The 25,909-nt window shown below is 46.9% G+C and overlaps 1 protein-coding gene across 1 annotated transcript in view; it reads right to left on the bottom strand.

Moving 5' to 3' along the window:
• Positions 1-25,909, bottom strand: part of si:dkeyp-14d3.1 (transmembrane protein 132C) — a 76,682-nt gene that overhangs the window by 37,747 nt on the left and 13,026 nt on the right. The window contains 1 exon segment of the mRNA XM_067230937.1: positions 21,611-22,502. Within this exon segment, the coding sequence (XP_067087038.1) occupies positions 21,611-22,502 (892 nt within the window).

The raw sequence follows: 25,909 nt of genomic DNA, 5'->3' as shown, positions 1-25,909 counted from the left end.
GGGGGGGTGTGATGGTGTGTTGCTCTCGGGCTGATGGAGGCTGTGTTGAACCACAGCATTCATGTCTACAACAATAACTACCTTAGGCTTCTCGCACACACACACACACACATGCTCATGCAAACACATACACAAATCACACACATACACATTACCCCTTGAGTCAACAAATACAACAATAAAACCACACCACAAACTTCATTTTCCGAGGCTAATAAACATTCTACAGATACCCAAAGTCACTGCAAGTCACTGCAACAAACAATATTTTGAATGTTTCGCAACATCAGACAACACATTGCCCCCCTTGAAGAACAACAGATGTGAAGTTGAGAGAAATGTTGCATGTAGGCCGTCTTTAGTTCGAAGCTACATGACTTGCTGCTGTGGACCTGTGTGTCCTTGAATACAGAGATCTAATCAGAATCCCTCCATTTTCCCCAAACAAATAGCTGTTTTGACAGTGTACACATGTAGCGCATACAGTATGATTGTGTGTGTGGTGTGTGTGGGCATGCTTTGTGTGTGTGTGTGTGTGTGTGTGTGTGTGTGAGGACATGCTTTGTGTGTTTGTGTTGTTTTTGTGTGTCTGTGAGGACATGCTACAGTACGTGTGTCTGTGTGTGTGTGCAGGCTTGCTTTGTGTGTGAGTGGTGTGTGTTGTGTTTGTGTGTCTGTGAGGACATGCTACAGTACGTGTGTCTGTGTGTGTGTGTGTGTGTGTGTATGTGTGTGTGTGCGGGCTTGCTTTGTGTGTGAGTGGTGTGTGTTGTGTTTGTGTGTCTGTGAGGACATGCTACAGTACGTGTGTCTGTGTGTGTGTGTGTGTGCGGGCTTGCTTTGTGTGTGAATGGTGTGTGTTGTGTTTGTGTGTCTGTGAGGACATGCTACAGTACGTGTGTGTGTGTGTGTGTGTGCGGGCTTGCTTTGTGTGTGAATGGTGTGTATTGTGTTTGTGTGTCTGTGAGGACATGCTACAGTACGTGTGTGTGTGTGTGTGTGTGTGTGTGGGTGTGGGTGTGTGTGTGTGTGTGTGTGTGTGTGTGTGTGTGCGTGTGTGTGCGTGAGAGTCTGGTCATTTATCTTCAGGCCACTGTGGTGTGACAGAGCTGCCCTCTCCCCTCTGACACTCCATGAAGTCAGAGTGTGTGTGGATGAGAGACTGTTTGCTGTCACAGAGCGTGACTGCGCACTCGGCTGCTAGTTAAATCAATCTGTTGTGCTGCTCATCCCTAGCATTCAAAGAGGAAGGAAAACAGATGGTGTACTATTAAGAGACTGAAATATCTGCCGTCTGAGGGAAAAGTACAGCTCAAGTTCTTCGTAAGCACTTTTTAGTCATGATGAAATGTTAATAGGATGGAAGCAGGAATATAATTAGCGTTTTGTTCAAAGTGGGGAAATGTAAAAAGCGGTGTAAAGTCATAAATAAATTGAGTGATTAAAAAAACAAGTGTGTGAGTTGTGCGAGAGCGTGGTGGATGGGCTGTGGACAACCCTTCAGCATCATCTCCAGATACCGCGGCTATCGTTACAGACAGTCTATCAGGCCCGCATCAGGCCGCACTTTTAATCCCAGCATGAATTATTCATCTCCCTTAACCATCGCCAATGTCAACAGGAATGATAAGAGAGCGTTTAGAATTCCCCACCTGTGTCCATGTCAATATTTGCATCTAATATATAGTCTGATGGATTTTATCGCTTCCCCCCAGACTGACAAGGGTCATGGCAGCCTGGAGCCAGAGACAGGACCTGAGATGACTCAGGCGGAGGAGAGGACTGAAAACCATGTGACAGGAATGCTTGTGATCTTTGGGCTTTCGGTCGTGGCGCCGCGAGTGCTTGTAGGCCGTGCTCGCGAGTGCCGACCGTGGCGTCTGGGCAGTCGTGGTTCCCGCCGCCGACGAGACGTGTCTCTCATTTCAGTTTTCCGAAATCTTCACCGCGGAGATTACCCCCGGCGCTTCCATTGTTCTGCTGAGGGCCCGTGAAGAGAGGGAGGGAAATTGTTTCGTCTAGATATCTGTTTGCCAATTACACAAGTCTTTGTGTGAACACGGTGTGAACGAAGGGGAGAGAGAACCGCGCAGCCCGCATCAAGGTTTCCTAAGCTCGGTATCATGGCGTGCTGTTCTGCGGTCTTCTTTGGAAATTCCTCCTCTAATTGGATTTTGACGACAGTCAGGAGGAACTCAGGGACAGGAAGAATGCACACACGCACCAAGAAGCAGTGGGAGAAACATGAAAACAATCAAAAAACACACTCCTTTGTGAGTTCCAATGTTTACACAACATAGGTTTACAGTCTCTCACCGAGGAGGAATCATCTTTGAAAATGAAGAGACCCTAACGGAACAGAACAGAACCCAAGGCACTGCTGGTGTGCTAGTAAGCACACACACACACAGAGATGGAACCCTCCACATCCAAAAGGAAACCATTAACTCGGACGGGCTGTTAACTCGTGATTTGTACAGTTTCTGATTTCCATAGAGGATTAGGAGAACGGCTCCTATATCCTGTGCGGTGTGGACCCACCCAGGTCCCAGGACATAAAAATGTCAGAGACTCCCGACAGGAGCAGATTTACAGAGAGCAGGTAAAGCAGATCAGACACATACTGGGGAGTGTGGATTTCCACTGATTCCTGGGGCAGGCTAATCTGCAGAGGAACGTGTGCGTATGGGTAAACATGCCTATCATTCACAGCACAACAGACCCTCTCAAATGCACACACACACTCTCAGAGGCACACGAGCGGGCCTCCACTAAGCTGTGACGGGGAGATAATGCCACACGTTGCCGGCGGCAGGAAACAGATTTACCCTCACACTTGTTTTCCATTTCTCCACATCCTCTTATTTTTCATTTAATTTCTACTTTTTGGAGAAATGGCAGGAAATAAATAGCTTGAAACCTAGAGGAAAGAGTTTGTAAGTGGAAAGCCTGTTGAAGCTTCAGCTCCCTCAGATGTTAAATGTTTTTTTCTGCACGGTGGTCAGCTGGTCGACTGCGACAAGAATCTGCTGAGGACCAGATCCCCGGGGACAAGAGAACAGAGATCCATACGCTCTGGAGGCTGGCAGAGCGGAGAGCTCACCAGCTCCTGCAGGGGCTCCCAGACAGACAGCGATGGTCAGACAGAGACAGAGACAGAGAGAGACAGAGACAAAGAGAGAGACAGAGAGAGTTGTACACCTGTGTGGTGTAGTTACACGTATGTATATGTTTAACTGCCGTGTGTGTCTCTCTGTATGTAAGTGTATGAAATATAAGTATATATAAGGCCATGATTGATGAATATTTCTGTAATTCTACCGTTGCTTTGGCAATATGAACAACTGTCGTTTTCATGCCAATAAAGAGAGAGAGAGAGAGAGAGAGAGAGAGAGAGAGAGAGAGAGAGAGAGAGAGAGAGAGAGAGAGAGAGAGAGAGAGAGAGAGAGAGAAAGAAAGAGACAGAGAGAGACAGAGAGAGACAGAGAGAGACAGAGAAAGAGAGAAAGAGAGAGACAGAGAGAAAGAGAGAGAGAGAGAGACAGAGAGAGAGACAGAGAAAGAGAGATAGAGATAGAGAGACAAAGAGAGAGAGAGAGACAGAGAGAGAGAGAAAGAGAGAGAGAGAGACAGAGGGATAGAGAGTGTGTCGGGCATTGGAGAGTGCAGGGTGGCACAGGATCCCTCCTCACTGATGCTGGGCCGTCCGTCTGCTCTCCGGCTGTGTGAGCCAGCCATCGCGGCCCTGGGTTATTTACACTAGCGTCTTCCTATCTTCTGTGAAACCCTTCCCCTTCCCCTCCACACACACGCACCCCCCCCCCTCCCCCACCCCCTCCACCCCCGTGCCCCTCTGCAGACCCACGGGGGCAGAGAGTGGGTGGAAGATAAGCATGGTGTGGCAGCAGAGAGGACACTGACACCGCTCCAGCAACGCAGGGATTTAGCCTGAGAACAGTGAGCTAATGCCCGGCACGTGATGGGAATGTCAGATACACACACACGCACACCTGGGGGCCCGCACACACACTCACACACACACACACACACACTCTCAAATACACACACACACACGCACACAAACTCTCACAAACACACACACACATAGAATTGTGCGCATGGCACAATTCTATATTTCTTGTGCGGTTCACACAAACGCTTAAACACCTAATGTACACCTTAATTGCGTGTACACACACACACACACACACAGAGGTAATGAACAGCCTGCTGTGGTGCAACGCTCCCGGCTTGGCTTACTCTAATGCTCACAAAATTGCTTTTAATTGGTGGAAGAGAATAAATCAATGCAAACTATGTTTGGAAGGTTCCAGAGAGAAGGAGGGGGGAGGGGGGAAGAGAACAAAGTATAGCGTGGGTGGATCATCTGCCATATCGCTCCGAAAACTCTGAAGAATGCTGTACAAATGACAAATGTTGTGACACCCTTAGCTAATTTACTCTACTCCAGCTTGTGAATGTTAAGTACAAAGAGGTTGCTTGCATACAAATATGGAACAGAGCTAATTGGTTTGAACGGCACTAATATGAAAGTTGTACCTTCTCTATCAAAACACAATCCAGAAAGAAATACTGGATTTTATTACTTGGCCAATATCTCCATAACGTTCAACCTAAACTGTCTAAATGTATTAGACACAATTGGAACCATTTGACCGACGTTATGTTTTAGATAAATTAGTTTGTTGGACGCTTCTCACAATCCTAATTCTTTCTTCAAGAAAGTTCTTCCGATAACGCTTAGTTTTGTGCAGCAGAGCTGATAAGCTGCAGGGAGTCCTCATGGAGAGAGGCCCCCCTCAGGGCCCCCCTCAGTGCCCCCCTCAGGGCCCCCGGGCCCCCTCCCTCAGCAGCTCAGTTGTAGATGAGAAGGCAGTCAGGAGGGCTCCTGTGATCGACACGTTTCCTTCCCAGACACGCTGACCTTTCCACGGGAAGCGGGAATGAAAGGAGAGTGCCCCTCCCTCTCCCCCCCCCCCCCAACCTTCCCTCTGAGAGAGAGCCAGAACACGAGACACAACACCTCCTCACCCTGGGGGGTGTGGGAGGGGACAGGGGCTCCGGGGAAGAAGAGGTGTGGGAGGGGACAGGGGCTCTGGGGAGGTGGGGGTGTGGGAGGGGACAGGGGCTCTGGGGAAGAAGAGGTGTGGGAGGGGACAGGGGCTCTGGGGAAGAAGAGGTGTGGGAGGGGACAGGGGCTCTGGGGAAGAAGAGGTGTGGGAGGGGACAGGGGCTCTGGGGAAGAAGAGGTGTGGGAGGGGACAGGGGCTCTGGGGAAGAAGAGGTGTGGGAGGGGACAGGGGCTCTGGGGAAGAAGAGGTGTGGGAGGGGACAGGGGCTCTGGGGAAGAAGAGGTGTGGGAGGGGACAGGGGCTCTGGGGAAGAAGAGGTGTGGGAGGGGACAGGGGCTCTGGGGAAGAAGAGGTGTGGGAGGGGACAGGGGCTCTGGGGAAGAAGAGGTGTGGGAGGGGACAGGGGCTCTGGGGAGGAAGAGGTGTGGGAGGGGACAGGGGCTCTGGGGAAGAAGAGGTGTGGGAGGGGACAGGGGCTCCGGGGAGGTGTGGGTGTGGGAGGGGACAGGGGCTCCGGGGAGGTGGGGGGAGCAGTGCTGCCTCCTGCGCTGGGGGGGGGGGGGCACTTCAAATGTCACCGAGGAGATCAAAGCCGGCCCCCACAGGCAGGGAGAGCACTTGGGGAGCCGAATCGAAAAAGTCCACTCACGTGTCTGGGGCACTAGATCATAATCTCACTGTATGTCACTGACTCGATCCTGAACGCTCACCGAACAAAAATGGTAATTAGACTTGAATTACTTTCAACCTGTTAATATTCCCTCAAATCTCCCATTTTCGGAGCCCGGCAGGTAAAAATCCATTAAAGCCACACATTTGCGTCAATTGAATTAGAGCAGCTTCTATTAAAGCACATCTCCCCCATTCTCTCAGCTGAGTGACTACGCCGCCACCCGCTCTCTCTCTCTCTCTCTCTCTCTCTCTCTCTCTCTCTCTCTCTCTCTCGCAGGCCAAATGGGATTAGAAGCTAACAGGAGCCGCTAATGTATTACCAGAACTTTTCAAATCTCGCAAAACCACTGAGCGCTAAGGCCTAATGCAGGGCAGTAAGATGGGAGTCAATTAGAGGTCTGTCTCATCTTCGGAGGCGGAGAGAGAAAGAGAGAGAAAGAGACAGAGAGAGCGGGAAGATCAGGAGGCCACTTTGCAGCACCTAGTCTGCGTAACGAGCAACCTCGCTGTGTGTTGTAGATTAATAACTAACCCCGACCCTGACGATCCAATGGGCTGCCCACACACACAGATTCAATCCAAACAACCGACTAAGACTCGTGCTTTCAACAGTCAATCATTATAGTGACATTGGGACTTTTTTCTCTGTGCCTCCTGGAAGTGAACTTGACAAAGCGTTAGACTAGTGAGTGACAGGTGACAGAACCAATGACAGTCCAGGAGACATGCGGGGGAGGAGGCCAGGACAGTGGTGTTGTGTCCTTGTGCTGTGGGGGCTAGCCAGACCTGAACTCAGGTCAGGTGAGAGAAACACAGGCTTGTCAGAAAACAACCATCACCGCCTCTGGGTCCCTGTAGCTCCTGAAGTGCTCTCAGAATCTCTCTCCCAACTCCAGGGAGACGTGTCTTACGCCACTTCCCCTGATTCAACTGCCCCTCTCTCTCCCTCTCCTACCACACAGCTCTGAGGTAAAAAGGTGTGTGTTGAGACTTGTGTGAAAGGGGAGGTGAACTACAGTATACGAATCTGAGGATGTTGGAGGGCGTGTACCCAGTCGACCCGGTCACTTCCAGTGTTGTATTGACAACTGCTTTGTTTGGTGAGACACACACAACAGAGAGGTTCTTCGAGTGCGCATGGTGACTCGAATCCATCAGAATCTGAAACCGGTTTATTGCCAAGTATGTTTCCACATACAAGTCAGATGGCTGAGCGGTGAGGGAATCAGGCTAGTAATCCGAAGGTTGCCAGTTCGATTCCCGGTCATGCAAACTGACGTTGTGTCCTTGGGCAAGGCACTTAACCCTACTTGCCTCGGGGGGAATGTCCCTGTACTTACTGTAAGTCGCTCTGGATAAGAGCGTCTGCTAAATGACTAAATGTAATGTAAATGTAATGTATTTGCTCTGGTGATGTCGGTGCGGACAATAAACACAGCAGCAAAACAGAAAGATACGTGATCTTTGTACACTGGCTCACAAAGGCATGTGTTCACTTTGCTTCACTGCACTGAGGTCTCACTGCTTCGCAAGGAGGACATTACAGATCATCTGACTAAGCAAAGCACCAATGGATCATAAGAAAATGTTAGTTGATGTGATGCATCTTCCATCCAGTGGGCTATATTCACAGCTAGCTTATTTCGTTCGCAATGACCTCATAGGCAATACCACAAAGGTTAATGCCTCGTGAATAATTCAGCAGCTCTACGTTATCTAATTGTTATGATGACCCAACAACAAAAGGCAAGGTCTAGCGGATTCCAGACAAGATGGTGAACAAGGAATCGGAGACGGCAGCACAGAAGCCCTCACCAGTCCAATGCTTTGCTGTTCAAGTTAACACACAACTGCCGCTGTCCATGCTAACCATCCCTCACAGATAGTCTTCAGTCACCCCCCCACACCCCCCCCCCCCCACCCCACCCCTGCTACCATACAGACACAAGCAGCAGGAAGAGGCTAATGCACATGTCAGGTCTGGGTATTAGAAGTCGTGTTCTCCGGGGATTAAAACACGTTCATGAATTGATGCTTGTACCCAGGCTGGAGCGTGTGTATACGGGAGCTCGTTGATGGGGAGTGGTCACGGCCCTGTGGCTGTGATGACTCAATGTCGGCCTGCGTTGAGTCTGGAGTGGAGCCAGGCTCACGCTTGCTTTCTTGTTCACATGTACACACACATGTACACACACACACTTGTGCTTAAACACACACATGATCACACACACACACTTACATATGCTTGTGCAAACACACACGCACACACATGATCACACACACAAACCCACAGACCTCGCTACCCCCTTCAGTCAAATGCACATTATTTACAGTACGCTCCATTTCATCTCAGCTAAGGATGTTTACTGTGTTTACTCACGGAGGTAACGAGACTGAAGCAATTAATGCATCTTGTTTGCTAAGTGGGCTGTGATGTAGCTGGTGGAACGGCTTCTGTGCAGAATTCCCAGCCACCACCAGCCGTCCCTGGCAAGGAGTCTCAGGCTCAGATATGGGCACCGGAGAATCCTGCTTGTGAATACAGCCTGGACCCCCCTGCTGGGCCGGTCTGTGTGCTGGGTGGAGGGGGAGGGCGGGGGAGGCGGGGGAGGCTGGCAGGAGGCTGGCAGGAAGCTGGCACTGGCCCAGCTGGGAATCCATGGCACAGCGCGGGCCGTTCCTCTAGGGTCTGGATTAAGCTCCACGAGGAGACACCTGATCAAATAAGCCATCGTCAGAAGAGAGTTCTCCAGCGAGGTGCAGTAGAACCACAACGCCATGTAGAGCTGACCTCACTGGGTTGCTGCCTTTGTTGCTGGATGGCGAACGGGGTGATGTCTCACAGTCGCCACGACGACTGAACATGTGTCTGGCTGACCCTGAATATGCCTATAGGCGACGCCATCGGAAGCAGGCCTTTCTGGAATTTTCCGTGTCAGTTCATGGAAGGTGCAGTTGGACACAATTTCCCAAACATTTACTTGACATCTCCTTGGTAAGCTGCTGTGCCTGAAGTGATAAGCACTGCTCCATGTTTTCCTTGGCATGCCATCTGCTTCAAACAAATACCAAAACCATATAAATACAGGCATGGCGTCGTAAATTAGAGACCCAACCGCGTGTTTTCGATCGAGTTTCTTTCCTCGCTGAACATGGAGATACTGAGGCGGTTGGGTGAAAAGACACGAAAGGCACTTTAGCAAGGCTTAGTGAGACTGCAGCTGCTGACAGGCTCTGAAGAGAACATGAAATCTCAAGATAAGCAGACAAGAGGACAGACTCGCCTGCTGAACTACTATACCTAGAACCTATATGGAAATGGCTGGATTGTACACTCCTGAAAAAAGGCTAGTTCGAGTTATAAAGTCTGAATTGTTTGTGTTGCATTCACATTGCATTCTTCCTATATTTTCAGGAGATGGAAGATTGCTACTGTTAAGACACAAAGGGACATTGTGGGAATTTCATTTACAGCTGATAGAAACAGCTGGAGGTACAAGACAAGACAAACACCGTCACACAGCGAGATGTCACACAGCAAGACATCACCAGCGAGGTCAGTGACTCAGTATGGCATAAGTGGTTGAGAGAACACAGAATGCGCACGCTAACATCTCCATTTCTTCCTCTTTGTGTGAAGAGTTTTCAGTCCTATGGTTATTCAAGTACATCACGTGTGAATGACTGCCTTTGTGTATCTGTAAGTGTGTGTGTGTGTTGTTGTGTGTGTGTGTGTGTGTGTGTGTGTCTGTTGACATCTCACTTAACCCCTCTATACTGTATGTTCGGATGTTCAGATCTCTAATTGCCTTGTTTTGTTCCTTGGAAAAGTCATTGTTGAGGTTTTCAACTAATTTCTATTTGTACTTTTGGCATATGTACATACGTACAGTATAATCCAATGAGAGCTGAATGGGGGAGTGTGTGTGTGTGTGTGGGGGGGGGGGTAAAATTACAGAGTATATATTGACAGAACCCACCAAGGACCATGAGTGAGATAGAAAGGCTCATGTCTGAACAACAATAAACCTCCGTTCTTTCAATGCAACCATCCAAATTCTCCCCATAAAAGTATCTCAGGGAGAAAGAAATGGAGCAAAATCTAATTATTTACTGAAGAGACTTCTTCCTGAGAACCAGGAAAGTATATTGAGGACATAAATATACCTTGAGACTGTCAGTCGCCACTGAAACAGAAGCAATTCATAAATACCTGTAACTGTAATTGTCATCACTTATCTACAAACATATTTCGAGAGACAATGATGGTCACTTAATCATCTAATGCTTGGCTAGGTGCTATCACTGGTATTGCTGGCACTGCCCTGACATGTGACTCTAAACACAAGCATGTTCCCGACACGTCATACAGCAGACATGTAACCCTCACCGAAAACAGTCATTAGAGGCGATGGGAGCCGTGTTTTCATTAGAAATCCAGCCTGTTTGAGAGGCAGAGCACAGCCTGTGGCTTCTCCTCGACTCAACTACACAACCCATCTTTCACCTTAATCTGTGATGTGTGTGTGTGTGAGTGGTGGTGGTGGTGGTGGGGGTACAAAGGCTGTTCTTAATGACATGCTGTACGGGTAGCGTGTTCTCAGACCACTAGTGCCCCCCATCCCCATCCCCCGCCCCCCCCCCCCCCCCCCCCCCGCCCCCCATCCCCTCCCCCCACAATGGGACTGTTATCTCCCAGTATCAGCTGAAGGGTGATGGATGACAGGCGGGGCCCGTGTGAACAGGGCTCTGACGAGCACGTCAGGGAGGCTCCCTCCAACCATTAGTCTTCCGTTTAGGCCCTGATCAAACACACCGGGAGTTTCTCCCCAGCCACGAATCCTTAACCTCCCTCCGGCAGGAGGGGGCCCCCGGGAATCCATTTAACCGTGTAGCAGAGGCCGGCGACGCTCGTCGCTCACGGACCGTCTGTCTCCTTCCTTTTCTCAAAGCTCCTCCACCACTGCAGGCTCCGGCACGTGCTCCACAAGTGCGTAAGGGCGGAGAAAAAGTTCAGGCTCCGTGTCAACCTCGAGCAATTAACGTCGTGTGTTTGAGTCAAACCCGTGCCACCGGTATCTTGTAGATCTCCCCTGCTACCCTGCCCCAGAGAGCAGGGAGGGTGGGGGAGGATTGCAATTCTGCAGAGTCGAGGATCTGGGCGCTGCAGGCCATCGATTAGCCCTGGGAGATCAGGGAGGGACTGACGGGTGAACAAGATCACAGGGAGCATCTTGGGGATCAATTCCTCCTGCTGATCAGGCGTCTGCAGCCCTGAGGACCAGGCCGCTGACACCGCCACCGGAAAAACTCATGTTGAACACAGAAACAGTGACATCCAAGGCACCAAATGAACAAGCAAAGGCCATGGCCTTTGTAAATGCCAGACAGTTAAACAACCCAACAAAGTTTGGAAGCGCATGGGAAATGCCACAGTGCTGTTCAGCATCTCTTCACTTTCCGAGTCCCACAGTGCTGAGTTGTGTGGACATGCTGAGACAGGTTGAAAATAAATTCGCCGAACACGATATCTGCGGCAGAAAAACAATATCTCATCTACTCCAAAGCTTACTATTGCTTATTAAACTTCAATAAAATATGAAGCAATTCAAAATCAGATACAAATATAAACGCCCCCAAACATTAAATAAATCATGTGATCACAACTTCCTGGAATGAAATGCAATCTCAATGCGCCATTTCGCTAGCAGTGTTTGCCTGTGCAGAATGTTTCACTGGATGTGAGCCTCCATAGGTCCTACAACAGTTCTATACAACAGCTCTACTCTGGGGTTAGGACTGACAGGAAAGAACAGGAGGTGGATTTTGAGAATAGAGTTTTGCCTTGTGCATTACGTAATGCACTCAACCGTTGCATGAGTTGCGTCGATGTGAAGTCAATAAATCAAATAAGCATAATCAACTAAGCACAGTCATGACAGGTGGCATTTCCTGTTTAAGTGTTATAAAAGATATCAAGTCAAATGAAAGTGTTGTCAATAATTCCCTTGCCTAGCAAAAAAGATAAAATAGAAACAAGGCTTTGCAAGGTGCAGTACAAATGGCAGAGACATTGGTGTGTGTGCTGAGATCATACAGCCTCCAGGTGAGTCTCTAGGGAGAAGTGCTGGTCCAACACCCTTCCAGACAGGAACCATGCATCTTCCCAACGAGCAGGAAACTCCAGGGAACCTTCTCTTTATACTGATGCAGAGAGAAAAGCCACTCTCAGTCCTTAAACAAAGCGGGTAATGAAAACGCATGGTGAGGAAGGTCCACGCTTCTGACATGAGCGTTCATGAGGTAGGGAGGAAGTGGAATCACTACCAGAACCGTCTCTTTTCTTCTCAGCAAACACAACCAGCTGCTGATATTGTCAGTAGAAGTCACCCACAGTAAAGTGACCGTCGCTCTGGAACTATTTGGTAGAGACGTTTTGAGGGGAGTCTGAGAGAGAGCCAAGGTGACCATGGACGGCTGTGATTAATGGTCATTCAGGCAAGAAACAAAAAACGCAACAAACAACAGTGGCATCGACTGTGACTGAGTCGAACAAGGTGGTATCTATGGAAACTAAACACGGAACAAAAGCAAACATAAAACGTGTGCCCGGAGAGAGAGAGAGAGAGAGAGAGAGAGAGAGAGAGAGAGAGAAAGAGACACAGAGAGAGAGACAGACAGAGAGAGAGAGAGAGAGAGAGAGAGAGACAGAGAGAGAGAGAGAGAGAGAGAGAGAGAGAGAGAGAGAGAGAGAGAGAGAGAGAGAGCTTCTGAATAGAGGCAGACCTGGTTATTTGGCAGGGAGAACTGGAACGTAGGGCTAGCCTTTAATGACACGTTTCCTCAATTCATATTCATCATATGAATGGGTGTGTGTTCACAGCAAGGGCTTTTGATCACTGGCACGCTGGGACAATGAAACTAGGGTGACCCTATCCAGGCTACTGATGGACAGAACGTTGCACAAACCTCTTCCTTTCAGACTTAACCCTTGTGTTATCTTCGGGTCATTCTGACCCATCAGTCATTGTGACCCACCGTCGTATTGCGACAACTTTACCGCATACAAAAACAAAGTGAAGCATTTTCTGTTGGGCTGTCTCAGACCCCCCCACATTGCGAAGGTTAAAATAATTTTTTTATTTGTTTTTGTATTGGGTAAAATTGGGTAAACTCAACGATGGTTCGTTATGAACCTTTGGGTCATGTGACCCGAAGGCAGCACAAGGGTTAACTGATAACCATGGAAAGGTACCTACTCTCCATCTCTCTCTGATTAAAGATGATGGGGTTTGAAGGCCACTGGCAGCTTTGCCATCTGAGCATACACTAAAGTCCCATTCTGACTTTGTTTAAAAATGCCCAAGTAACGGATTAAATTAATGAATCCAAACCAAAATATCGCTAGAACCATTTTCTTCGAGAAGTATTTAAATCGGTTCCGCCGAGATTTGACACTTAATCAAAACGTGTCATTTTCTGCGAGTGTAACGGAAACCCTGTACGCATGTACATCAGAGCCCCAGCTCCCTCAGTAACCCATGCTAGCGATTTCTTTGTGGCTACTTGCAAGTACCGGTTGGCCTACAGCAGGTCAGGACATAGCGACGTGAGAGAGGCTGTTGACACAACAGCCCAGACAGGTTACTGGCCCTGGGAACAGCGAGGACAGCTGGATGTCTCTGTGGATAAGTCAGTCCTGATCTCCAGATGAGGGGAAGCCAGCCAGATAAACATCCCAGCTAGGTGATAGCGGTCTGGGGATAATCCGGCATTCGTTTTGGGAGAGATGTCCAACGAGGTGCTCTGGGCGTGGGTCATCAGCAGTGAGGACAGATAGTAAACAGATAATACGCCCGACCAGTTAGAATCCAACCATAGCGAGCTGTAAGTAACTGGCAAGCTGGCAATCTGCTGGTCAAAGATAGCTCTGCTGTACATACATACAGAAGGCAGCTCATGTCTGGAAAACCACACAGAAAAAACACAGAGAAAAAACACCCAGAAAAACCACTCAGAAACCACACAGAAACCTCACAGAAACCTCACAGAAACCACCCAGAAAAACCATTCAGAAACCACACAGAAACCTCACAGAAACCTCACAGAAACCTCACAGAAACCACCCAGAAAAAACACTCAGAAACCACACAGAAACCTCACAGAAACCTCATCCATCCTGTCTTGCACAGTGCCTGTGCATGATAGGATTAAAATGGACGAGACAACAGCTTGGGCTGGGTAAAGGTAATGCCATGCACATGATTCACTTCTCATGAAGCCCCCAGAGTAGCCCGACCACGGAGCAGTTAAAGGGGGTTAAATAAATTGAATGCAGCCCCTTGCCTGTGGCTAAACTTGCAGTGTCCTTTTTGGAATCAATAGAGAACTAGAGCAGACAGTGATTATACGGGCTCCCAGTAGAGGCAGCGTCCTTGGGCTTTTCACACATAACCCACCATCATGACTCATTCTTTTAAGAGGACAAAAATGTGGATTACAGCAAATAAATCTCTTTTGCAATGTTGTGCACGCTTTCCTTTAATCTATTCACAGATTCACAACGGTGACAGGATGCGTACGAATTTTTAAGGCAATTTGAAAACAATTTGCGAGAGGGAATTCTCCTTTTCCTCTAATGGGGTCACATGTAACTACAGAGGCGTGCCATTCTGTGGGAAGGCACCTGGTAGCAGTGATTTGGAGACTCACCGTGTCTATTATGAACAACACCATCTTCCACAAGACTATATTTAGGGTGAAATGTGTTTCCTTATATATAAAACACTTAAAAGTCAATTAAAAAGCAATCTTGGTGTACGTGTCTTCATTTGCATATTTGGATGCCGTTAAAAAAAATCCTTAATCATGATTGTTTGTTTGCATGCTGTTTGTGCGGTAAGGAAGATAAGAAGTGTTGGGTTTGTACCCCCAGCCCTCCCCACATCGCTCTACTCTCGGGGTAAAGGAGTTGAACTGTTCTGCACAGCCTATTTGGCAGACTAATAGCTAGTGTGTGTTTGTTCTTTGAGTCAGAACAAGCTTCTCTGTTGGCTCAGTGAATTCAACCTCGAGTGGATTTTACTCATGTTTGCCTGGGTGATTTACCCATTGACCACTGTTTATTGTGCTAATGTTTCTCATAATAGATGGGATATTATGTCTCTCTTAATACTCCTAATCACATCCCAATAATTCTCTTCAAGCAAAATTGATTCAGCAATATGTTACTTGGTCATGGCGTGAAAATTAGAACTCTATTGACTGCTAAATAGCATTCAGAATTTTCAATTTACTAGATTTAATGTGTGTTAGTGTACCAGTGAACCTCGACTGTAAACTGTGTGAATCGGCAACAAGTACTGTAAGATGATGTTGATCCTATTATTAATAAAATCAAGAACCAGAACAATTAAAATACATTTGCGTGCGGAAGTCTAGATTAGAGAATTTAGTTAATGACAAGACAACGCTTTGATCACGTCTGCACTGTAGTGACAGTTAAAGAAGCAACAAAGAAATACTACTCCGTGAAGACTGAATTAGATGACCCAGTAATTAGCTCCGATAATAAACAGAAAGGATTATCATGATTTAATTCAGTCATTCAGCAAAAACATAATTAACTCTAATGCATGTTTAATGCGGAGCTACAAAACCGGTTCGGAACCTCTGAACCTTATTCTGATCAGCATTTTCATCAGGATCGAGAATATGACCTCGATTAACTTCAAATACAGTACATGAAAGCTTGTGAAGTGTCAAATGTTCGCCAACATTTAATTAACATGTTAATGGAAAAGTGAGAGGTTATGTGGAGACAACAGCAGCACAGAAGGGGTCCTAACAACAAGGATGTAATGAAGTTATAGTTATGTAATATATCTTGCCGTTTAGTACCCAAAACAGTGTGTGTGTGTGTGTGTGTGCATTATATAGAAAGATAATGGGCTTAAAAGAAGACCAAAACCCTCTGTAACCAATCAACAGCCACTCAAATGTAAGCAAGTAATCAGCCGCAATCTAGGTGCTTACAGTACAGTGTGTTAGTCTCACAGCAGCAGCCAAACAGCCAGAGGAGTCTTGAAGGACCCCCTGTGGAGAAGCACGAACTGAGCTAGTGGGGGTGGGCAAGGTGGAGGGGGTGGGTGGAGGGGATGGGGGCAAGGTGGAGGGGGTGGGGGGTGGTGGCTGGAGGAGCCAACAATGACTCTGTTCAGCCCCACTATTCCTCCACCTCTCTGCTCCAGCTTTTTGGCAGGAGTGTTTGTGAACAGGACCTCGGTCAAATTCTGTCCGGGCCACAGATGAGCCTGTCTGCCCACTAATAAAAGTGTTAAGGACGTATCGGGCACGATTCCAACAGGCGAGCTCAGCAGAAACAAGGTGTCCAGGCCTTGACACCGCAGAGAGTCCCCCAGGCGGCCTTATGGTAGAGAAACTCTCTGGCACAGTAGTCACGGCCGCCACGTTTGGATGTGTGTTTGCTGTCGTTTTAGGGAACACATTTATCACCGCGGCCTTTTGGAGACGCCACGACGGCTCAATGAGCAATAGTGTAGCCGCACGAAGCTGAAAAGAAACAAATAAAAGAGATGTTTGTCTCCGACGCAGATGGTTTGTGCTGCACGCCGTGAAAACCGTGCGGGGTCATATTTTGGGCAGCGAGACTAGCAAACGGTACAACTGCTACAATCCTTTATCGTCTCTCTACATCACCCAAAAAGTCGGCTTCTGGTGGGTGTTTTTTTTGTTTTTCATACTGGCCAACGGCAAAGCATTTACCAAAGCTTTCATGTCATCATTCTGTCCTGCAGTTCAATTCCAACAGATGCTGATTCCCTGCCGGTTTATTGTAAATGATTATGGCTTTCAAATGAGATTGCACCATTAATGTCCTGGTGTGAATGTGAGACCACTGAGTGATCCATGGGCTGCGGTATCAACAGCCTGGTCCAACCTTATCCCCTCAGGCTGGATACTTAGTTGTGCAGTAGCGCTGTGTCATGACAGGTATCGTATTTGTTTGTTGTTTACTTTGTTCTATATTTGCACTTAACCATGTAATTCTGCTTATTGGTGCCCTAATGGAGGGTCTTTAAAAGCTACTCTCTGTTAGGGAGAGAGAGGGGGATTGAATGAGCCCGCGGTGAGGAACCAAGCGTGGTAAAAGCAGGGTTTCAGAGCTGTAAGCACACACGTCCATGCGCACTAACACAGTGTTAAGAACCTCTTCTATAAAAGCCAGGGGCGGACAGTAAATCTGCTCTGTAGAAGTCTATGTCAGGCCCTGGCCACTGTAAAAGTCACTCACGTACGGTCGCCCTGGACAACCACGCCCGCGCACTGCTCATGTTGACAGTACAAACCAAAAAGTCATCTTGAACTCCTACTCGGGGTAGACAGAGAGTAGAAACAGACAGTTGCAACGGACAGAGAGGGGGGGCAGGGAAGGTCAAGGTACAGCAAAATCCCGCAATACAGCTTTCTTATCCGGATGAATTTATGTTAATCTGTGTCAGTATCTGCCAATAGAATTCGTTTTCTGCCCAAATAATTTGTTGTATCAAAAGATGTCATTCACAGCTGCTAATTGAGTGAAAAGCTAACAGGTTCGCTTTTAATACAACAGCTGTCCTTGCACGGGTTTGGCTGGTTCTTTAATGAAAGGAAAAGGGGGAGATTTGAAATAACGCGGAGCAAAGCAGAGGAGGCCAGGCAAGTTCAAGGAACACTCCACAGCAGCTGGAAGGCTCACCATCACAGCTGCTAGGTGAGTACACAAATCACCGTCGCTATTGCAAAGAAAGAAAAAAAGAAAAAAATCTAATCTACCGAGACACAAACAATTATCTGTAAAGAAGGATAATAACGGTTCATCCAGGGCCCTCCTATCGTCCACAGCCATGGGTCACTCCAGGCTGAACCAGGCCACGCCCAACACCTGTCCAGAAGTCAGACTAGATTTTCTAAACTCTGCCCTCTGCCCCTCCAGTTTGGTTGTGATTCATAACATCCTGCACCAGCTGATCTGGAAGGCCACCACTGCATACATGAGTTCATTGTTGTCCATCAGCACTTAATGAAGCATATTAGCGGATAACGTGTTCGGTGATGCACTGCCTTTTAAAGATGAGGCTAATTGATTCACACTAAGTAGTTTACCGCTTTCGGTATTCACAGGGTATGCTCTGCGTAGATATCCACACACACATGCGCACGCACACACACACACACACCCCATGACCTCCTATCTGTCAACTTCAAGTGTCATTTAAATCTGTTTACAGACAAATGTTTTGTAGATTGTTCTTGATGGGGGGCAAATGAGTAAAACAAATTATGAGCAGAGAAGCGACGGTGTTGAACTGCACGCAAACACAAAAACACACACACGATAGTTTAAACCTGCAGACATGGCGTTGGATGTAATCACAGGCAATTAATCTCATGGGCTGCGAATCATCAGTCAACAACAATTGATCACTTGTTGCAGAGGACCCTTTGCTATTGCATTTATCTCATCTTTAAAGACTAGCAGTGACGCTTGGATCAATGTGCTCTTTCGAGGTCACTGCAGACTCGGGGACCTTCAGAGAGAACACTATCACACAGAAATGGTATTTACACCAAGTTGTGGCTTTTGGAGTTTCATCAAATAGGCTACATCGTCATGGTATTGAGCAACCTCACAATGAAATACAGAAACGGACCTTGTGTGTTAAAAAAAAAGATCAGGCATGTATTTAGATAACAAGAGCTGGATGACCATGGATTACTTTTAAGATTGTATGACTGTAATCAGAATATAGAATCCTTGTGTATGTCTGACCAAACAAACTCAACCGATCATCACATTGCCAGTTACTCACATTACTGACATGAATACGCATAAAGTGGTATGACTGAAAGCAAGCTCTCTTAGTCCAGGATGTAATTGCCTCTACAGAATATAGAGCACTTTCCTTTAATGAGCGTTGCTTTCTTTATGCCACTATACAGCAGCGTGTGTCCTGAGGGAGAATAAGCTTTTAAGTCAGTTTCTGCCTTTTCCTCATTATATGATTTGCATATAAACTATCTAATGCTCGGGGATAATGAATTATCAATGTTTTAAAACCACGTACATTTGTCCCATAGTCTCGCAATGACGGCCATAAAACAAATTATGTTAATGCTCTGTGTTACATATATGATTAGCATATTTATGGTAATACACATTCAACTCATATGCGCTTGCTTGAAAGGAATGGGTTGACCAGGTACAGATTTCCAATATTCTCGGAGGACATAAAAGGCCTAATTAAAATTTATATAGACAAAAAGATACCCCCCTTCTAACTTAAAACAGCAGGGAAGAATCAAACACAGGAACTATAATTAGGTGTTTAATCCTGCTGAATCCAATCTAGTCTATTGTGATCACTTAGTGTACAGCCATGTTATTTGATGCAAAGATATGTTCAAATCTATCTTAGATATGTTGAATTAATCACCAGCGGGACTTGCTCTATCTACCCCTTTGCAGACACTGGATTTGACAGGATTTCATATCAAGAAAAACGAATGTAAAAGAGATCAATTTCCTAAGTACACTGTGAATCCTGTCTTGTATTTGTCTTTATTTAACCTTTATTTCGACAGGGAAACCCCTTGAGGCACAGGTGCTTAAGGGACCACACAATACAAACAACAAAAAATGCCCCAAAATATGAAAATAATACCGGGAGGCATGTACCCCACCCTGAGTATCTCTGCCTGGCTGCACTGTAGGGAGACAAGGAGATAAGTAAATAGTGACAAGAAGATAAAGGGGTCAGATGGCTGAGCGGTTAGGGAATCGGCCTACCAATCCGAAGGTTGCCGGTTCGATTCCTGGCCGTGCATAATGACATTGTGTCCCTGGGCAAGGCTCACCACCCTACTTGCCTCGGGGGAATGACTAAATGTAAATTTAAGTAAACTAGCTGGGATCAATTTGTTTCCTCCTGTCGATGTATGTATGTCGATGGTGATTCAGAGCGGCATCACTGACTATTCACTACTGGCTTCAATTACCAGTCGAAAGTTAAGCAGATGGTTTTTGATGGAAGTCGTGACAAATGAGCACCAAGAAACGACATCCAGATAAAACTTTCACGATAAAGGATGCAAGTGCTTAACAATCTATTCCAGATTGACTTGGATTTTTAAGTAGCAAAAGTTAGTAAATTCCCAGAGTTGGGTGATTGACACAGCCAAGAAGCCAACATGCTGGCTGTCCATATGGATTATTTCAGATTAAAAGCATTTGGAATTAGCCCTCGTCACTGCATGGATTTGGAGTTAGTGAAAATTGAGTTCAAGACGATGAATGAATCTGCTGAAACTTTGGACTTCTGAATCTTCCGCCAGTTACAATAAAGAATGATGTGAAGAACGAATGACTCAGTCCTTAACCATGCCAAACGTTTGGTGGACACAACGTTTACTGTGAAAAGCATTTCTTAAATGACCTGCAATAGATGTCATGAGGAAATAATATTAACCTCAGAAAACAGACAAAAAAACTCAACAAAAAAAAAAGAGATCAAGGTGTGTTTTTTTTTGTTTTGGGGATGACAGTCTTATCTTCTGTACACACAGAGGCTTGAAACCAAAGACCTCTTGCTATCTGCAGCTCTCAGCTGGCCTGCCCGGGTCTGCAGTCGCCGCATGCAGGGCCGCTGCCAAAATAAAAGCACCACAGGCAGCAGCCGTATGCTGCCCAGCGTGGAGAGTTAATTTCTGTGATGAGAAATTATCCTCATTTTCTGTTAAAAACAGATGTCATCATTACCTGGGCCTTTCAGCTGTACGGACTCAAAGATGGATTTTCGTAAGGAAATTACATTCATTTTGTTTTTCTGTGTTAAGGTGGCTTTACCTGATAATCTACTTTAAATTAACTGAACGGAAGTTGACTGCGAACACTGGAAAATCTGTTTATTTTGCCAGTTCACATCCTTTTACCACACCAGACAACTGGGACAGAAAGCAATCAAATCCTCCCTGAGTCTGTGTTCAAGATGAGAAAATGATTGTCAGACTGCCTTTTGCTGCATGTCTATTTCTACTCACCTAAGCATAAAACAATCCCATCATTCCATTGGCTTGTTTTCATTTAGATGGATTGACAAATTGGCTTAACCCCCAGTCTGAGCATATCTTATAGTTTACAAATGTTCTCAACCGGTGTGATTAAGACCGGGCTCACAGTCATTACGCTAATGGAAATGCATTTTAATTAATGACATCCTCATTTGCATTGTGTGTTCATTTTCTAAGTCACTTAGTCTAATCTAAACATTCTAATTCGTACCTACAGGTTCAGTGAATCTCCGGAACGATAAAAAAACACACTGCGGTTTTTACTGAGTAACTGAGGCTGTGCTAAATCAACCTTACCTTGGCAGAGGTAGGGTTAACGCGGTTGTTTTTACTTGAAAGTGACTTGAATGGACTTGAATTACGACACCAATACTCTGTGCTCCTCTGCATACAACACCACAGTACAAAGAACTCTCTTTTCAATACCTACTTATGGCTCACCTCTATATACTGTATATCAATGATACACTGAGTAACCTGCGATATACAGTAACCTGTGACAACCATGATTAGGGGTTAGGGAATTGGGCTAGTAATCAGAAGGTTGCTGGTTCGATTCCCGGCAATGCGAAATGACGTTGTGTCCTTGGGCAAGGCACTTCACCCTACTTGCCTCGGGGGAGAATGTCCCTGTACTTACTGTAAGTCGCTCTGGATAAGAGTGTCTGCTAAATGACTAAATGTAAATATAATGCAGAAGTGAGCAGGGTCCTTACCTGAGCGTGAACATCTCCACAGGAGAGAAGGCCGAGGCTGTGACGAAGGCAGACATGGTGTCCCTCTGCCTCAGGGGCGTGGCCGGCACCAGGACCAGGAAGTTACTATCCAGCCTGTGTTCGGCCAGGGGCGGGGGTACGGGGCTCTGGTACAGCCGCACGCTGCCTATCCTCTGCATCGGCGTGGAGGTGGAGGAGCCAAACATGCCCTCCTGGTCGGAGCGGATGGAGTTGCCTTTGCGGACCTCCTCCGAGTGGCACTCCCCGGTCTGGGTGGACTGCAGCATGAAGTAGAGCTCCACGGGGGTCCCCTCGGCCAGCTCCTGGCTCCTCTGGCGCCCGGGCACCACGCTGGGGGGGCTGAACCAGCCGGCCAGGGGCTCCAGCTCGGCCACGCACAGCCCCAGCACCCCTCGCAGCTGGCAGCTGCCGCGCACCTCCTGGGTCTCGTGGAAGGCCAAGAGGCGCACGCAGGGCAGCTTGTCCACGGCGCTGTAGTCGTCCCAGTCCCTCCCCGCCACGTAGAACAGCACCTGGACCTTGGGCTTGACCAGGTGGATCTTATCGTCGATGATGAAGGTCTGCACCTTCCAGTTGAAGGTGAAGAGGGAGGAGGAGGGTGGGAAGGCGGCCGGGCTCTGCAGCAGCTCCAGGGGGACGGGCTGCTCCACAGACAGGGGGCCGTAGCTGGCGTTGACGGAGGGGGGACCGCGGGCCTGGTAGATGAAGAAGGGCTCTGTTCGTGTCAGCAGGCTGGAGTTCCTCATGAAGTCCTGATTGGCCTCCTTCAGAAAAAAGGCCGACTCGGCGTTGAGAACCTTGTAGTCGACGGGCAAGTAGGTGGGGATGGATGAAAATCTCGGCAATCCCTCCAAGACCCGACAGTCTGCTACTGCAAGAGAGGGAAAAGACAGCCAAGTTTTAAATAAGCTCCCATGTTGTGCAGTGCACATCTGCCAAAAATCCTGCGGTGTGGAACTAAACTATCCTCCTGTGAAAGTACCGGAATTCTTCAGAACTACTATCATGAAAACTGCTTCTGAAACACCTCAGAGATTACTTAATGGCACTGCATATTGTGTGGTTTTGACTTTTACTAATGAAAGCATGATAGCCATGCAACGCTTATCATCTATAATGAATGTATACATGAATAAAATGTGTATTTCTCGTTCATTTAACCTACAGCTGACTGTAACACTAACAGTATTTTGCACAGTCATGCGAAGAGATCTAATAACGGAAAATGTGCGTGGTGCATTAATCTGCACTATGAGTCTCCAGATGTTGGAAAAATGTCATATTTTCCTGTCTGTCTAAGTAAAACCACAGAGCTGAAAACAGAGAGTACTGACACCTCAACAGAGAACACACCCACGGCAATAAGATTATGGATTTGTGCTGCGATGAAAATAGGTCTAGAAAATTCAGTATTCCTGTGCTAAATCAGGCTTCGTCAGGTTCCCAATTCAATTTTCATAGTCTGAAAATGACTGCGTGCAAATGTATATACAAATCACTTGGATCAAAATTAAACACTTAAAGCGGACTTTCAACCACTAATGTTCAGGTGAAGTGGGGCTGAGTTTGTTTAAATGTACTGCAATCACAGGCTGCTCTGAGCATGGTTAACAATCTCCACTCTAGAGTCCACATTGACGAGAGAAAACACTACATGTGTAAAAAGGTTTTAATCACAGAAAGAGTGGGCTTTGACCTTCTTCTCAAGAGCAATCTGCTGTATGATTACACTACCCTCCCCCCCCCCTGCCACCCCCCACGCTGGCTGAGACGGGATTCCATTCCTTAGCCTGGCCTTGTAAATCAATGTCCTGACAATTTACAAATCAGCGAGGGGATTTGTGATTCATGGCGCCCACTTGACCTCGGCCCAGTCCCGGTGAGGCAGCCACGGGCGTAGCCGCGGGCGTAGCCACGGGCGTAGCCGCGGGCCTTCTGAAGGGCATCGCCACGCCGTTTAGGGACTCTCGCCCCAATCACCGCAGTCACAGTTCAACTTCATCGGTATGCTGCTTCAAGAGAAAGTGGAAGACCGCCCTTTAAAACACGAGAACGGGAACAATTTACCTGCGCTGGGCAATCTGTTATTTTCTGCGCAAACAGGGGAAGTGTTGTTTGTACACAAGAGGCATTGTTGCAGATAGTGGAACGACACTGACAAATGAAAAGCTTGATAGTGCGGCAGTAGCCATGGCAGCCATGGAAGACAGAACAATCAGGGCCAAAGTCATCCTGCTGGGTCTGCAAGTGGTGATGTCTCTCCTGTCTCTGGGGCCGCCTCACACCAACATACAATCTCAAACAAACTTTCCTGGGGCCGTCTCGACCCAGCAAACACTCTCAAACACAGGGAGTTGCCTTGACACAATATACAGTCTCAAACACCGGCCACAGTCTGTTCTCCCCAACTCTCATGATATTCACTGTTATCTGCTGCAACTGCCCACACCACTTACTCGTGCAAGGATTCAAGCAGCCTATGGATAACATATACTGTGGCACAAACACATACACACACACTATGAGGAGGACAGCTGGCACAGACACACTGTTTTACAACCTGTAACACCACGCTTAATTCAATCAGAAAAATATGGTTTTGCCAGGTCAGACAGATTGACTGTCTTGTTACCAGCAGATGGCTGTTTTCTGCAGCCCCGATAATGTTATGTTCAAGTTACTGACAGGTCAAACACACTTCAAACAAGAACTGTTTCAACTTCATTAAACCTAATACTGTTGGGAGAGGATTTTCTGTGAGACTTTCTTTCTGCAATTGACTTTCGAGTTGTTGACCTAAAGATTACCCATTCAAAGTGTGTTCTAAGGAAAACCATTATAGACTTAATCTATTACTGCAAGGTTGGCTGATTTTGTTTAATTTCTGGAAGGCCCATTTATGGCTGCTGTGAACATTTGATACAAGTGAAAGATGACACAGTTGGGGACAAAATGAATGACTCTGGTCTTTAATTACAGGCATGAGCAGGGACTATGAAAAAGGAGCACATTCATCAAGAAGCATTTCAATCTGTTGTTTATGAGCAATCTGCTTCTGGTGATTCAAAAATAAAAGGGACCCCATTTAGTAAAAAGGGAGGGAGGGAGGGAGGGAGGGAGGGAGGGAGGGAGGGAGGGAGGGAGGGAGGGAGGGAGGGAGGGAGGGAGGGAGGGAGGGAGGGAGGGAGGGAGGGAGGGAGGGAGGGAGGGAGGGAGGGAGGGAGGGAGGGAGGGAGGGAGGGAGGGAGGGAGGGAGGAGGGAATTGTATTAAAAAGCCACTGAATGTACAAATCGAAAACGATTATTGCAATCCATTCAAAGCAAAAGCGGTCCTGGAGCCCCTGTGAACACATGTAATCATTATAAAAGTCAGTCTGAATGTGCCTTTACAAATCAAAAGGGACAAAATGAGAAAAGGAAAAGCAATAGGAAGCACAACGCACAAAACGGCTCGGTATTTAAGAGCCTAACCCTCTAACACAATGCGGTTGTCAGGTAGTGAGGATCAAGTGGTCCTGGTAGCCACAGGCTCCTCTGGGGTGAAGGGGACAGTGAAGGGGCAGTGCATGGAGGCTCTAATCTTTCACCATCAGATCCCACTCATTTCTCATTCCTTTGACGAAAAATGACTGTTAATGAAATGGTTTTTCATCAAAATGTCAAATGTGTCTTGGGACAGGGGGGGTTGATATTCAAACCAAACGCTAAGGCAGGGGGCTACTTTATTATTAAAAATAATATATTCATTTAGCAGATGATTGTATCCAAAGGGACGTATGTACAGGGTGGGATTTGAACCTGCAACCTATTCAACTTTACATTTAGATTTTTTGACCAAATAAACTAAGATATTCAAGTAAACATTTATCACTCTTTTTCTTTTCAAAGACTGTTGATTAAATATGTTTACAATCAATATCAAATGTGACTGCCACTGAATTTGTCTTTAACATGACAACAAACAAAAGAGAAAAGTGACAGTAAATCCCAAATGCATTGTTTCCTCATAGTGGTGTTATAAATGGATATAGGTAAAACTAATAAAGAAATAGTTGGTGATGGTGTTGGTGGAGAGAATTGTCCTGTTATTGTGTTTGATGGAGTCCCAGTGTGTGAGAGATCTTCAAATCACAATGCCTGGACAAATCCCTTCGTAAACAATCATTTCCCGTGCCTCCTGACTAGAACTAGAAGGTGTTTTAGTATTAGTATGTTGTGTGGGTTGTGTGTGTTTTGTCCAGCTGCAATGGGATGTTTCAGAGTTGCTAATATCAGGA

This window comes from Osmerus mordax, chromosome 28, assembly GCF_038355195.1.
Source record: "Osmerus mordax isolate fOsmMor3 chromosome 28, fOsmMor3.pri, whole genome shotgun sequence".
NCBI classification, from domain to species: Eukaryota; Metazoa; Chordata; class Actinopteri; order Osmeriformes; family Osmeridae; genus Osmerus; species Osmerus mordax.
This window is presented reverse-complemented; position numbering and strand designations above follow the sequence as displayed.